Below are 13,670 nucleotides of genomic sequence, written 5' to 3' on the forward strand. Positions count from 1 at the left end.
AAAGTGCTAATGTGTAGTTCGTCATTTTATTGACAACATTGTAGGTATTGATAATTGAGCTTCAACCACTTTTGATTGGACTCCAATCTTCTTCTATGTGCATTTAACTTGCTGATTCTATTCATTTATTTTCGGTCAAATGATTTAGTAATTAAAAAACTTAAAAGTAAATAAGTGAAAAAATTCTTCCCGTGAGGTTAGTTCAGTTGGCAAATACATACATTGTTATATGTAAGGGTCGAGGTTCGAACCTCAGACACCCCACTTATTCACTTTTGAAAAAGATGAACTCTGATCACTAGATTACTTGACCAAAAATATAAGTGAAATTTTTTGGATACAAAAGTAGATCATACAAATATAATATTATTATCAATTGAACTATATTCACATGCTTGTCGATTTACCTATTTTAATTTGACAGGAGTGGTCTAAAATTCGTATATAAATTCATTATCGAAAAATAGCATGATAATATTGCGACCATGTTTTTTTAAGGGAAAAGAATTATATATTGTTGTTGCCCAAAATCGAACTAGAGACCACCGGTGTGTAAGGCCGACATGATAACCATTACCCCACGTCAACTTGTAGGCAACCTTTTCTTGAAAACAAAATTAATTCTACGAAAATAAAAAGTTTATTCGAAAATTTAATCAAGAAAATTATTTGAAAATGTTTATACAATTAACTTATTATACATTTTTTTGAAAGAACTTATTATATATTTTAAAAGTGAAAAGTTCTGATGATATATTTTGTTGGTTATAATTTTTAACTTTAAAATAAAGTTATATTTTAAAAATGTTTCTATAAAAACCGAAAAACACATTTAATTTCCAACGAAAAAAGATTATCACATTTAAAATATACAGTAAACACACACATTTATTCTAAATTGATTTGACCAGTGATTTAAAAATGCTCCTATTTAAATACATGTTAAAATTATATCGGTATGTAAATCTCCTCTTACTAGATTATTTGATAAAAAAAACAATATATGTTTTGAATTCAGACTCAAAACTCACATGAATAAATTTAAGAGTAGTGTTATTTGAACATCTATTTGTTTGATAATCAAATAAACAAACCATGTTTTTACAAAGAAAAGCATCTATTGATATGAAAATTAAAGTAATAGAGAGATAAAGTAAAAATATAATGGAAGTATGAGAGAGAAAGTTGTCATAAAAGTTATTATAAAATCGTTGCACAAATATCATTTCTCTAAACTTAAATGTGTGGAGCAAAGAAAATCAGTAACCAATATCAAATCAACCTCAAGCAACAATAACAATAACAAACCTAGATCTAATCTAGGAATCAAGTATTGCAAATGAGTTTGGCAAGTATTGCAATCTAATCTAGGTAAGTATTGTCGAGCATCTCTAAGAAATGAAAATACAATTGACCCTATTGTATAGTAAATGTAAGTTAGAAGTTGCACTTTATTTGAAAAAATGAAGATTCAATAGGCTTCATAAGACTTTACAAGGGGAGGAATTATGTTTTCAAGTTCCAAGATAACTTACATTGAAGCAAACACCTAAAAAGGCAAAGAAATCAGACATCATAGTCAAAACAGTAACGACTTGATAGTATATATTCTTCCGGTCCTTTATACAAGAAACAAAAGACATAAAACATAGGACCAAGAAAATACATTGAAAATAGTTATCTTTATTTAATACACCTCTATATTTCAAAAAAAAAATCATTAATACCCCTAAATTAATTACTCTTTATTCCACAACTTACTTACTTTTAATATTCTCTCTCATAATAAATAAGGGCACAAATGAAATTTAGCTTCAAACATACTTGAAACTTAGTCAATATTTCTTATAAAAAGGACCAAAAAAAATCTCACTTTTGTTTCTAATAAAAAGGACCGGAGGAGTACTACTTTTGTAAGTGTAAGAAAAATATTATCTTACACAAACTTTATAACTACCACATGGAGATTCAATCACATTAAATAATTTTTTTCTTCATAAATTTAATATGTAATTTGATTTTAAGTGACATGATATTTTAAGTTTATGTGAAAGACAAATGTTTGCACAACGGGTGACATCCTAGTCTTTATCTGTATTTTTTTTTAGGGAATTTCTATGGTACATTTATAATTTTGAGTGTACCGGTACTTTTGTTTTACAAAATATATAAATTAAAGATCACTTTAATGAAATAAAAAGGTATTTGTCAATATTTATATTTTAGAAAACATCATTTCATAAGAAAAACCATCATTTCATTGTTTATAAGGATCATATTACAAAATTTACATTTTGTCATAAAAAATAATCAATATTCATTGTTATGAGTAATAAAAATTCTTAAAAATTAAATTTTATTTCGTCGAAGCTTTTGGTATATAAAATTTAATTATCTTAGTTGTCAATGATAGAAAATAATTATTTTTCTTCAAAAAAACAACTCATTTATTATTAATTTTACGACTTGGTGTACCGATACACCCAAATTTATTGTTAACATAAGAGACTATATAAACGACGTGTTATAATTTAAATGATGTAATTGTTAAACTATTTTGATAGCACTAACTATTTCAACGATCAATTTGCTTATTTGCTCTAAATTTTTACCTTTACTTTCACGTCCAAAACAACATTAAGACTTTGTACCCAAAAAAAAAAATACACAACATTAAGTTAAGACGAGAGAAAGAGTGTATACGAACATTTCCCAAAGCAAGGAAGGAAGGAACAAAAATAGGAACTAAAACAACACAAAATTATATTGACTTCCATCCAATAAACATTAATACACTTTATGTTTTACAAACTTATTTGAGATAACCATATTATTAATGTGAAATTCTACTAACTTTGTTGGTGATTAATTTTCACCAAAGAATCTGACTTGAGTCCTTTAACTTTTAATGGAGTGTCTTCTTCCAACCACATTTTGTCTCATCAACAAGACTCGAATTCGAGATTTGTTGATGAAAAAAGCATGGATGATAGGTGAGACTCCAGGAAACGTTGTCAATATTATGGAAGCAACCTAATATCAATTACACCACCCTTGAACAATAAATAATTAAATATACAACCCCACAATAATGTAATGTAGTCCTTCTTCTATATAGCACATTTGAATTTAATCAAATCTTCGTATCACTTGAAAATGTACTTGACTAAACCAGGGAGATGAGTGTTCATAAAGTAATCTTCCCAATCCATCTCTTTTGGGTCGAAGTAAAATAAATCTATCTCTGTTCCACTTTGTCTTGCTGACATGCGCAACTTCTCAGTGTTTAAATCATCAAATCTGTGTTCCATAATTAACATTCATGACAGAATATAATTCATATTAATAGGATGCATAGTTCTTCACAACAGAAAAATAGTTTTGAAAATGTTAACTTAAAAAATATATATAGAAACTAATTTTATATTATAAATATTTTCTAAAAATGTTGTATAAACTGATTCTTACATGCCCTTGAAGAATAAATAAGGTCTGTAAAGTTCCACCAACCGCATCACAACTTGGATCTTCCTGTTGAGCTCAAGATAAGTTCCCTGAAAATACTGGCAAAGTGCTGTATTGACCAATTTGAGTCCCTAATAAATGTAAAATGTGTTGTCAGCAGCTATCCTTGTTAAATTTAAGTTATTTTGATGATGATTATTAAGGAGACATTATTAAAGAGAAAATGTATTATTTAATTAATGGTGATGCTGATTTTGTTGAAGCTTTAAAGTATAGTTTTTTCAAAGAGGAATGATATTTTGACAACCAATTTTAGACAACTTTGGATTATAATCTTTTTCCTCCATTCTTATTGGACAATAGCAATAGAGAGAGAAAAATGAAGAGAGAGAATAAAGTGCAATGAGAGTATGAGAGAGAAAGTTGTCACCGAAGTTGTTAAAAATGGTTGTTCAAATATCATTTTTCTTTTTCAAATCATGTTGGCTCGTCATGAAATTTGCAGCATATAACAATTTTATATGTTCAAAACTATAATAATAATAATAATAAAACACATTTATATTTTCTAGGAAATAAAAAGAATCTCTATTTTATTTTTTTGTGGTGGCTGGAATTTGAACCTCAGACCTTGCATATTTTATGCATTGTTCAAACCAACTGAGGTAACATCACGAGGACATAATCTCTACTTGTTATGAACAACAATATATAAATAAGAACCTTTAATGGAAGAAGGTAGCGAATGAATATGTATCTTTGGAAGCTTGCCATGTTGGTTAATATAGTCATTTTGCCAACCTTAACAACCGTTCCATCTTTGTTTATCCAAGGTTTTGCTTTGAAATATTTTAATCCATAGTCATGAAAACTTTGGTATCTCAATGGGTTTCTAACAGAGGAACCCACATGATATACCCCATCTCTAGGTTGATTTGCATGAGCCACCATAGCCACTAACATTGCATTGACCACCATGTCAGCTGGTATCTGCTTACCAAGATCATGGTATATTGAAATGAGATAAAAATTGGAGAAATCATTAGAGATAGAAAACATAACAATGAATGTAAGGCGAACGAAATCTGTAGAAATTTTAAAATTTTAAGATACTATACAACTAAGTTACGTTAATAAAATTAAATCAAAAAATTTATAATACATTATCTTTATTTTGGTTATAAAAAGGAACGTGGAACTGCAAATATATAGCACTTATAAAGAAATAAACATTACTAGTTTATCATTATTTTTTGGAAGTATCCTAAAACTCATTCAAACATTTCATCAAACACTTAAAGTGCAAATTATACATAAATCTTAAAACTCATAACTACAACATTAACATGTAGACATCTAAACAATTAAGCAATATAAGTCATTTACATATAACATTGTATCATTTCATGAAGAAAAAAAAATTAAACAAACCCTAAATCTAAAAAAATTCTCTAAAATTCAAAACTACAACATAAACATGCAGACATCTAAACACTTAAGTAACACAAGTCATTTTTATGAAAATATTGTATGATTTTTTTGCCAAAAAACCAAAATTTAAACGAACCCTAAATCTAAAAAATTTCTAATGTAAGAGGAATTTTTTGGAAGTATCCTAAAACTGTAAGTATCAAATACATGTTCAACTTGCATACCTTTCCCATTTTGAAGTATTAGGGCTAAACAAAAACTCACCGCATCAACAACACCGTTAATATCTCCAAGAAAACATGTTAGTTTTCCTTTCCCATAAACAACAGCTAAGCTGTCAATGGTTCTGTATAACAAACATTTATAAGAAAATATTCCTTCTCAATAAACATTTTCAATAACAAATCAAATACATGTTCAACATTGTTGAGTTTCATGTCTCTTTAAATTTATTGGTTATTTATAGAATGTTTTAACACTAATTGTTGCATCATTTACTTAAATAAATAAGAAGATGTTTACCTAAAAGATGAGCAACAAGTTATATAAATTTTGTGTGTATATATATTGTCTTGGCAATCTAGTTCTTAGGGGAAGAGGACTCTGGTAATTTAGAGTTCAACCGTCAAGTAAGCAAAGTTTGACCAGTAAATTTTTCATCTAATATTCGAGCTCGAGACCTCTATTATAATTCATCCTTGAATGAAGTTCATTAATCATTTCAGCATGTTGACATAATAACAAATGTGAAAAAGAGTTTCACCTGGATGAATTAGTTGAAGTAAATATATAAAAAAATGAAAGAGTTACATAAAGACATAAATTCAAATTTTATACATGTTAATGCATAAAAAAACAGGCTTAATAACAGTTTTAGCCCCCTAAGAAAAAAAAACTACAAAACCGCCCCCTAAGTTTGCAACTGTAGCAGTTTTGGCCCCCTAAGGCAAAAAAAAAAAACACATGGCACCTCACTTAGGGTGCCACGTCAGCGTAGACCGAGTCAAAATTGGCCCCCAAAGATGCAAAACTTAGGGGGCGGTTTTGTAGTTTTTTGAGGAGGCTAAAACTGCTATTAAGCCTAAAAAATAATAATTAGAGATATGTTTATATTTTTTGTTCTTCAAAAGTAAATATAGTTTAATTAGAGATATATAGATTCAATTTTAAAAATAAAAATGATAAGGTAATTAAAGTCTTTATATTTACCTGAGACCCTCAACCCAACCAGGGAAAGGTTCTCTTAATGTACTTGTGACAATGGCAGGACGTAAAATAACAACAGATAAGTTTCCTTTCAATTTCTCCACAAGCATCTCCCCAAGTGCCTTTGTAAACACGTATGTGTTTGGCCAACCATACACATTGGCCCTGAAATTAAATGAGATACACTTATTTGAAGAACCTAAAATGAAGTACAATTATGTAAGAGGTTGATTTGGCGAATAGTATCTCCAAAATGGTTATTCGACCCATTAGTGTAAAAAAATTAGGGTTGTAGGATCATTCTAGCACTTTAAATGTCATTTAATAGTGCTAAAAAGACATCTGTTGTTGTTAATAGCTGTCCTTCTAGCACTATAAATGATCATTTGTGACCATTAAACGTAGCGTTTTGACACCCTCGAGTTTTTAAAAGGCAGCATTTTGATCCAAGTCAACAACTTAACGGCTATATCAGCATCAGTTAAACGGAGACTGACAGCAGGGGTAACGGTGAAATAGTTTATCAACTAAAATGACCTATTTGAAACTTTTGAAACTCAAATGACTAACTTGGAAATTCTGTCAAACTAAAAAGACCTAATTGAAACTTTCGAAACTTAAAGGACTAATTTGAAAATTGTCAAACTAAAAGGACCAAAAGTAATATTTAGCCTATAATTATTCATCTATTGGGTTGGTAGGCTATTTAAATACGTTCATGGAAAATAAATTTTTAAATAGAATAACTGACTATACAAACTTTTAAAAAAGGTCAGACCAAAGATTAGAAGATAAATCTATAACAAACTGCATACTAAGGACCTTAAATTTTTTGACTAGCTGGCCTTAGTTTTGTAACACCTGATTCTTGCAAACCCTACCTCAACCCAATCTATTAGATGCTAGTGAATGAATAAAAATTAAACATAAGGTAACTTGAAGTATACTATTATGTAGATTTTCACAAACCTTGTAATACCTAGGTCCTTCATGGCCACTTTAATTTCATGCTCCGTGGCTCCTTTCTCTTGTAGCTCACCTAATTTTTCGGTTACTAATTTCTTTTCGGCATTTATGTCTAATCCAGCCACACCGTTTAATGAATCGCCCAATAGATAAGGACTTTCTAGTATGAGTCCACTTTTTTCACCACATACATAAGCTGAAATTAAGGCATGACAATTGTGTTGCAATAAATGTAAGACATGACTAATAATGCTGGCATGACTAATAATGCTGTTCTAATCTAACCATAATATAGTACCACTTCTACTATTGATTATTGACATTAAATAATAATGACCTGTTGACACATGGACAAGCACTTTGAGTCTGATACATTGTTTCGCAAAGCTCATGATATGTTTAACTCCAAATGTATTTAGATCCAATGCTATATCATACCTGTATTTTGAAGGAGAAAAGTCAAATAAAAAAATAGTTGAATTGCACTTTTGATTTCCTATTTTATCAAGCTAAAAAAAATATTCATTCATTTTCAAAATCGAACTTTGGTTTTGACACCCATTTTTTACCCTAATTAAAAAGGATAATTTTTGTTTAAAAATGATGATTTTTTTACCTCAAAATAATCTTAATCAATAATGGGACAATCAAATAATCACTTTTGGACAAAAAAAAATAATACTATATTTCAAGCCAAAAGCTTTGGTTAAGATCAAAACTACAACAACTTTGGGAACTAAAAAGTTTGATTTTACCCTTTTTTTTTTTTTTTTTTTTTTTTTTATCTTTGGATTGTTTTTATTTAAAAGTGCTCCTTGTAATACATTTTTTTTATCACTTTAGTTCTTTCTTAGGTTTAGCTTATGTGTATGTGATATACCTTTTTTTAAAGTGATGAGTAAATTAAAATGGGTAATTTAAAAAAACTAGAGGATCAAAATTGAGGATTTTAAAACTATGGGACCAAAATTGTAAAAGGAGAAAATACAGGGACTAAAAGTAAATTAAGTCTACCAAAAATAATTTAGAAAAAAGTCTAGTACTATGAGAAGTAATAAACATTTGTACCTTTCATCAAAATTAGTAGTTGCAGCCAAATTAATAATAACATCTGTTTGAGAGGAAATATCTTCCCTTAAAATGGAATCCTTCAAACCCAAGTCCTCAAAGGTGATATCCCCAGGCACCACAGTCAACTTTTCCGAAATAAAAGACTTGAAATTTGTACCCATTTTTTCGTTTAGCAAGTTAAACAAGTCTTTTGCTAAAATCTAAATGCCAAAAATATATATTAAGCACGTATTAGTCACAACAACCTTAATTAATTGACAAAGTGAGAAAAAAAAGTGTCATGTTTTCTTTTTGTTAATCATTAGGAGAAGCTTGACAATCATATATGCGCAAATATAGCAAGGCATAAAGAAATGTCATGTTTTCTTTTTGTTACAATATCGTGATATGGTATATGAAATGGAGAGTTATTCATCAATAAATTTTTTTTGGTGTGTGATATACACGAGAGGTAGAATGCAATCTCTCATCAATTCTCAAGGCTACGAGAGACAAACACGTGAGGAGTTTACATGGACGTGAAATATCACATTTTATCTGTGTAAATGACACATGTATATATGAATTCATTTTAGTAGCTATTTTACTACTAAAATACTTTTATTTATTAAATTCGACTTCACTTAACTACTCCATTGATTATAGTTGATACGATTGTTTAATAAACTCTACTAATTTTGCAATCGAAATCAACTTATTTAATCATTTTTTTAACAATCACCCACATCCAAATACGACAATTGAGACGAAAAAAAGAGATATGATTACAATCATTTGAACACAATATTTAAATATTCATCAATCTACAAACTATATCATTTAATTATTTTGAAAATATATATTATTTAATTCTTTTCTTTTTCTACCTTCTTCAAATATATAGATGTTATATTTACCAAAAACAAAAAAACAAAAAAAAAAGACATATATATATAGATGTATCTAAATATTACTCCGTCCCTTAATAAATGACCTAGTTGACAATATGCATTATTGATTTGATATACTTTGACCGTACTTTTCTACTAATTCACAAAGATAAATAATATCATGTAAGATGTTGTTGGATTCGTCTCGATGAGTATTTTTAAAATATTAAATTTTTATAATTTTTTTTAGTAGAGAATCGAAGATATCAAAGATAAAACATATGCATTAGTATGTGTGTCAGAGTCAACTAGATCATTTATTTATGTATAATTGATTGTGACCACCTAAAACTTCTTCGGTACATAAAGCTTTTATTATGTTGATTGACATCAAACTCAATTAAATTTGGTTTGCAATTCTTGAATTGACATCATGAGTCTTTTTTTTTTTCCTTTCAAAAAAAAAATCATGAGTCTTTTTTTAAGCACCGTTTCCTTTTATTTTTTAGGTATGGAGGTCCACTTTTTTCATGGATTTGATTAAAGTGTATTTTTCACCCCCTAAGTTTTAAAATGTTATGATTTTAGCTTCTTATTAAAAAATATGAAAATTTTGGTCCTCTATCTTTAAAAAATATGCTCTTTTGACCATTTAACTTTATGAAAATATGCTTTTTTGACACTCTATCTTTAGGAAAATAAGCAATTTTAACCCTTTATCTTTACAAAAAGTTGCAATTTTGACCCCTATTTTGGAACATATGGCGTCTCCTAAGCAGCTTTACAACATTTTGTAAAATTAAGGGGTATAATTTTCATTTTATAATAGGGATCAAAATTGTAACTTTTTAAAACTTAGGAGACGAAAATGCACTTTAGCCCAATATCATTTTATCTCTCTCTCTCTTTAACACATCACCATTGCATATTGAAGTTGTATCTCTACAAATCATTTTCCTATAATATTTGGGTCTTAGCTATCTATCACATGATTTTTTTTTTTTTTGAAGATATCCATCACATGATTGAAAAGTCTCATTAATTTTTATTTTATTTGCTGTAAAAAATACAATTTTGTTTTTAGTCTTTTTACCTTTGTAGATATATCTTCTATTTTATCTTTGATATTTATTTTAATTTTTGAATTTTTTTTTTTAGGGGTAATTTTCGAAAAAATTCTTCATATCAAATTGGAAAATTATAGGTTGACATCTTCATTTTGTACACACTTTGTACCACCACTGATGTGGCAGGGGTAATTTTGTATTTTCATAGCACACCATCATCTCCTTCCACCTCTTCAGATCTCTCTCTCTTCTCTAAAACTTCCACCACCGCAGCCTTAGCCATCCACCCACACCGACATCTTCTTCCCCTCTTTCTCCCTGACCTTTGTCCTTCATCTTTCTCCCTCACACGTTTTTCTTAAAAAAATAATTCTAGCAGATTTCCCCTCTCCTAACCACTGTGAAACTCTCCCTCTCTTTAACTGTTTGTCCATCTTCTTTATTACCGCTCCTCTCTCTTCCTCACTTAAACCGGCGACCAACAAAAGCCTTGCCGATGAACAAGGAGGTGTGGTGGTGATCGGAAAAGAAGGGATGTAGATCTCAGTTTTGTGTGTGGTGGTGGTGAAGCGGCGCTGGTGATGGCAAGACAGTGAGGTTAGAGGACGGAATGAAACAGAAAAGTAGTAGATCTAGCACGGGAGAAACGAAGAGGCGCCGATGTCGGAAACGGAAGAGACAAGGGACGGCGTCATTGCCGGAAATGGAAGAGATAGAGATCGACGGTGGTGAGTTGTGGACAAGTACGGTGATAGTGGGGAATGAGAGGGGGAGAGATTGTTGTTCTGAATGGATTGGGTAGACGGCGACGAGAAGACCTCCGCCGGCAAGGGCTGCGATTGCAAAAGAGAGAGAGGAGTGAAAATGTTTTTTTTTTCTTTTTCAATTTTGGGTGACATGGATCTTACCAATTTTTTTAATAAAAATTTTGCCACACAAGGGTGGTATATGGGTGGGATTGCCACCTATGGTGGTTAGTGTATAAGGACTCTATCAAATTATCTGATTCTTATGATATTTGTTTTAGTCTTTATTTTGAGTGATGAAAGTTAAATATTTTATATATTACATAAATCAACTAATTCAATACAATTTTTTTTTGCATAAACTTAAATAAAATAACACGGACCAAAAATAAAAAGTGGTATATTTGCAAAACGTTAAAAAAAATACATAAGTAAAAGAAAAATAGTGTTACATTTTCAAACACAAATATATATTATCGAACAGATACACAAATATATATTATCGAACAGATATTCAATGACTTATATATGTAATTGGTCCTGATAAATATCAAGGAATTTTGGTTTTAACCATGTAATAATATTTTTCTTGTTTTTAGTTTTTACAAATATACAACTTTTTATTTTTTATTTTTCATATTTCATTTTGGTCCTTCAAATTTTATTCTTATTGAAATTGATCTTTGTAAAAGGAATATTACATAGACCAATTTTAATACAAACATATTTTGCAGGAACTAAAATAAAATACTAAGGACCAAAAGCAAAAATAAAATATTGGCAAGGTTTAAAAAAAAAACTTTACAGGAGTAAATATTTGTAAGATTCAAGCATATATTTACTATTATGCTAATATATAAGAAAGTATATTTATTTGGAACCCAGCCATTATCAAATTAAAAAAATGTAATTAAAAACTTAGTATGCCATTGGTATTAAAATCCAATGGATTATGCTAACAAGTGTATTAGAGCATCTTAATCGGAGCTTCTTTACCTATTAGCAAGTATTGTTTACTAGTTATCCCCATTAGAGAATAATAAGAAAGCATATTTATTTGGAAGGAAGTGAAAGAAGATGCTTATACAAACATACTATCTCTCCTTCCGATGTGTGGATCTCTTAGAGTTATTGGTAGCTAGAAAAAATGTAAATTATTGGTGAAATGTATGATAATTTGAAGTTGGTTTTGAAGTTGTTTATAGTTTGTTATTTGTCCCACTTTGTTTAGGATCCCGGGTATTGAATACCCTCGTTTTTTGAGTTAGCTTTTGGGAGGAGATTCAAGCATGTTTAACATGGTATCAGAGTCGGGTTAAGAATTACAATGTGGAAATTGGACTCAAGCTCACGTTAAACGTGAGAGTGAATGTTGAAATTGTTTGTAGTTTGTTATTTATCACACATTGTTCAGATTTCCAAATTAAAAATAGGGTTAATAGTGTTTTTCACCCCTGTAATATATGTCATTTTCGGTTTTCGCCCCTATAAAATTTTCGGTTTGATTTGCACCCTCGTAAAAATTTTATTTTCTGGAAAACACCCTTAATAGGCCATTCAAAAACCAAAATTTCTTGAAAAAAATTCTGAAAATGGCCTATTAGGGATGTTTTCTGGAAAATAAAAATTTTACGAGGGTGCAAATCAAATCGAAAATTTTATAGGGGCGAAAACCAGAAATGACATATTACAGGGGTGAAAAACACTATTAACCCTTAAAAATATATGTTTGAGTACCCTCTTTGTTTAGTCAATTTTAAGAAGTGATGCATCGGAGAGGTTAAATGTTTGTTTACATATGTGACAACACTTCTTAAGATTAAAACGCTTAGAAACAACAAATCTTTTCAAAATTTGAATTATCCCTTTTCACTATTTTGCAACATAGTAGTATTTATTTGTTTGTTTCCTTAACCAAAGCACTAAAGACACTCAACTATAATTGTGCACTCATGAATTACCTCATTTTGCAAGCGACTAGCTGCAGATTTGTCATCAGAAGCTCTTAAAAGAAGAAAAAGCTTTTTAACATTTGGTTGAACTCTCAATACCTTCTCCAAAAATACTACAAAAATACCAGAAAATGTGCACTAATTAGTACTAGTATCAAAGGAATGATCATGATGAAGGAGACAAAGGGAGAGCATACATACTTTTTGCAAGAAAACCAGTGGCACCAATAACCAAAATGGTCTTGCCCTCAAGAAAGTTGAGTATGCTTCCTACCTCTTGAGCCATTAGAGAAAAAGAAAATGTTAATAATAAAGCAAAGTGGCTTCTATAAAGAAATAGGCATATATGGATGTAAAGCTTGTTTCATATTTATAAGCAGGAAAAAAAAGATAGAGCAATAATGATATGACTTATGAGAGGTGCGTGTAACTTATAACCTGTTTTTTTTTCTTTCAGTGAGTACTTTTTATGCATTCAACTTCAAGTGTTTTAATTGTCAAAAAAAAAAAAACTTTGAAGTGTTTAAAATATAAATAAATGAAGTTAGTTATATAATAAAAGCTGTTGGTAGGTAAAAAGTATTTCAAATTTCATATTCATATCAGAAGTGTAACGTGATTCAACTCATCAACGATCCTTTGAAGGAAAAAAAACAAAAAGCTCAACGATCCTAAAATAACGAAACCTAATTTTTTATACGGAAATCTATGTCATCTAAATAAGGGCCATATATACTGCTATAAGTTATAACAAGTGTCCTAAGATATTTTCTGTCAAAAAAAATAATGGTGTCCTAAGATATTGGATAAGAAATGGAAAGTAGAAATATTTTATTGGCAATAACTATTTTTTGAAGAAGTTGAAGACACATTTTTTAAGAGAATAATTCGTAAATA

General features: G+C 29.4%; 1 protein-coding gene across 1 annotated transcript; it reads right to left on the reverse strand.

Moving 5' to 3' along the window:
• Positions 1-2,739: 2,739 nt before the first annotated feature.
• LOC11425913 (fatty acyl-CoA reductase 3) lies at positions 2,740-13,132 on the reverse strand. Its single transcript, XM_003596735.4, has 10 exons — positions 12,975-13,132; positions 12,783-12,886; positions 8,137-8,339; positions 7,406-7,506; positions 7,072-7,264; positions 6,106-6,267; positions 5,161-5,242; positions 4,189-4,455; positions 3,469-3,596; positions 2,740-3,300 (listed from the first exon to the last, which is right to left on the reverse strand). Exons 1-10 carry the CDS (start codon positions 13,057-13,059, stop codon positions 3,147-3,149), a joined length of 1,479 nt encoding a protein of 492 aa, XP_003596783.1. The 5' UTR covers positions 13,060-13,132; the 3' UTR covers positions 2,740-3,146.
• Positions 13,133-13,670: the final 538 nt, after the last annotated feature.

This window comes from Medicago truncatula, chromosome 2 (assembly GCF_003473485.1).
Source record: "Medicago truncatula cultivar Jemalong A17 chromosome 2, MtrunA17r5.0-ANR, whole genome shotgun sequence".
Classification (NCBI taxonomy): domain Eukaryota; kingdom Viridiplantae; phylum Streptophyta; class Magnoliopsida; order Fabales; family Fabaceae; genus Medicago; species Medicago truncatula.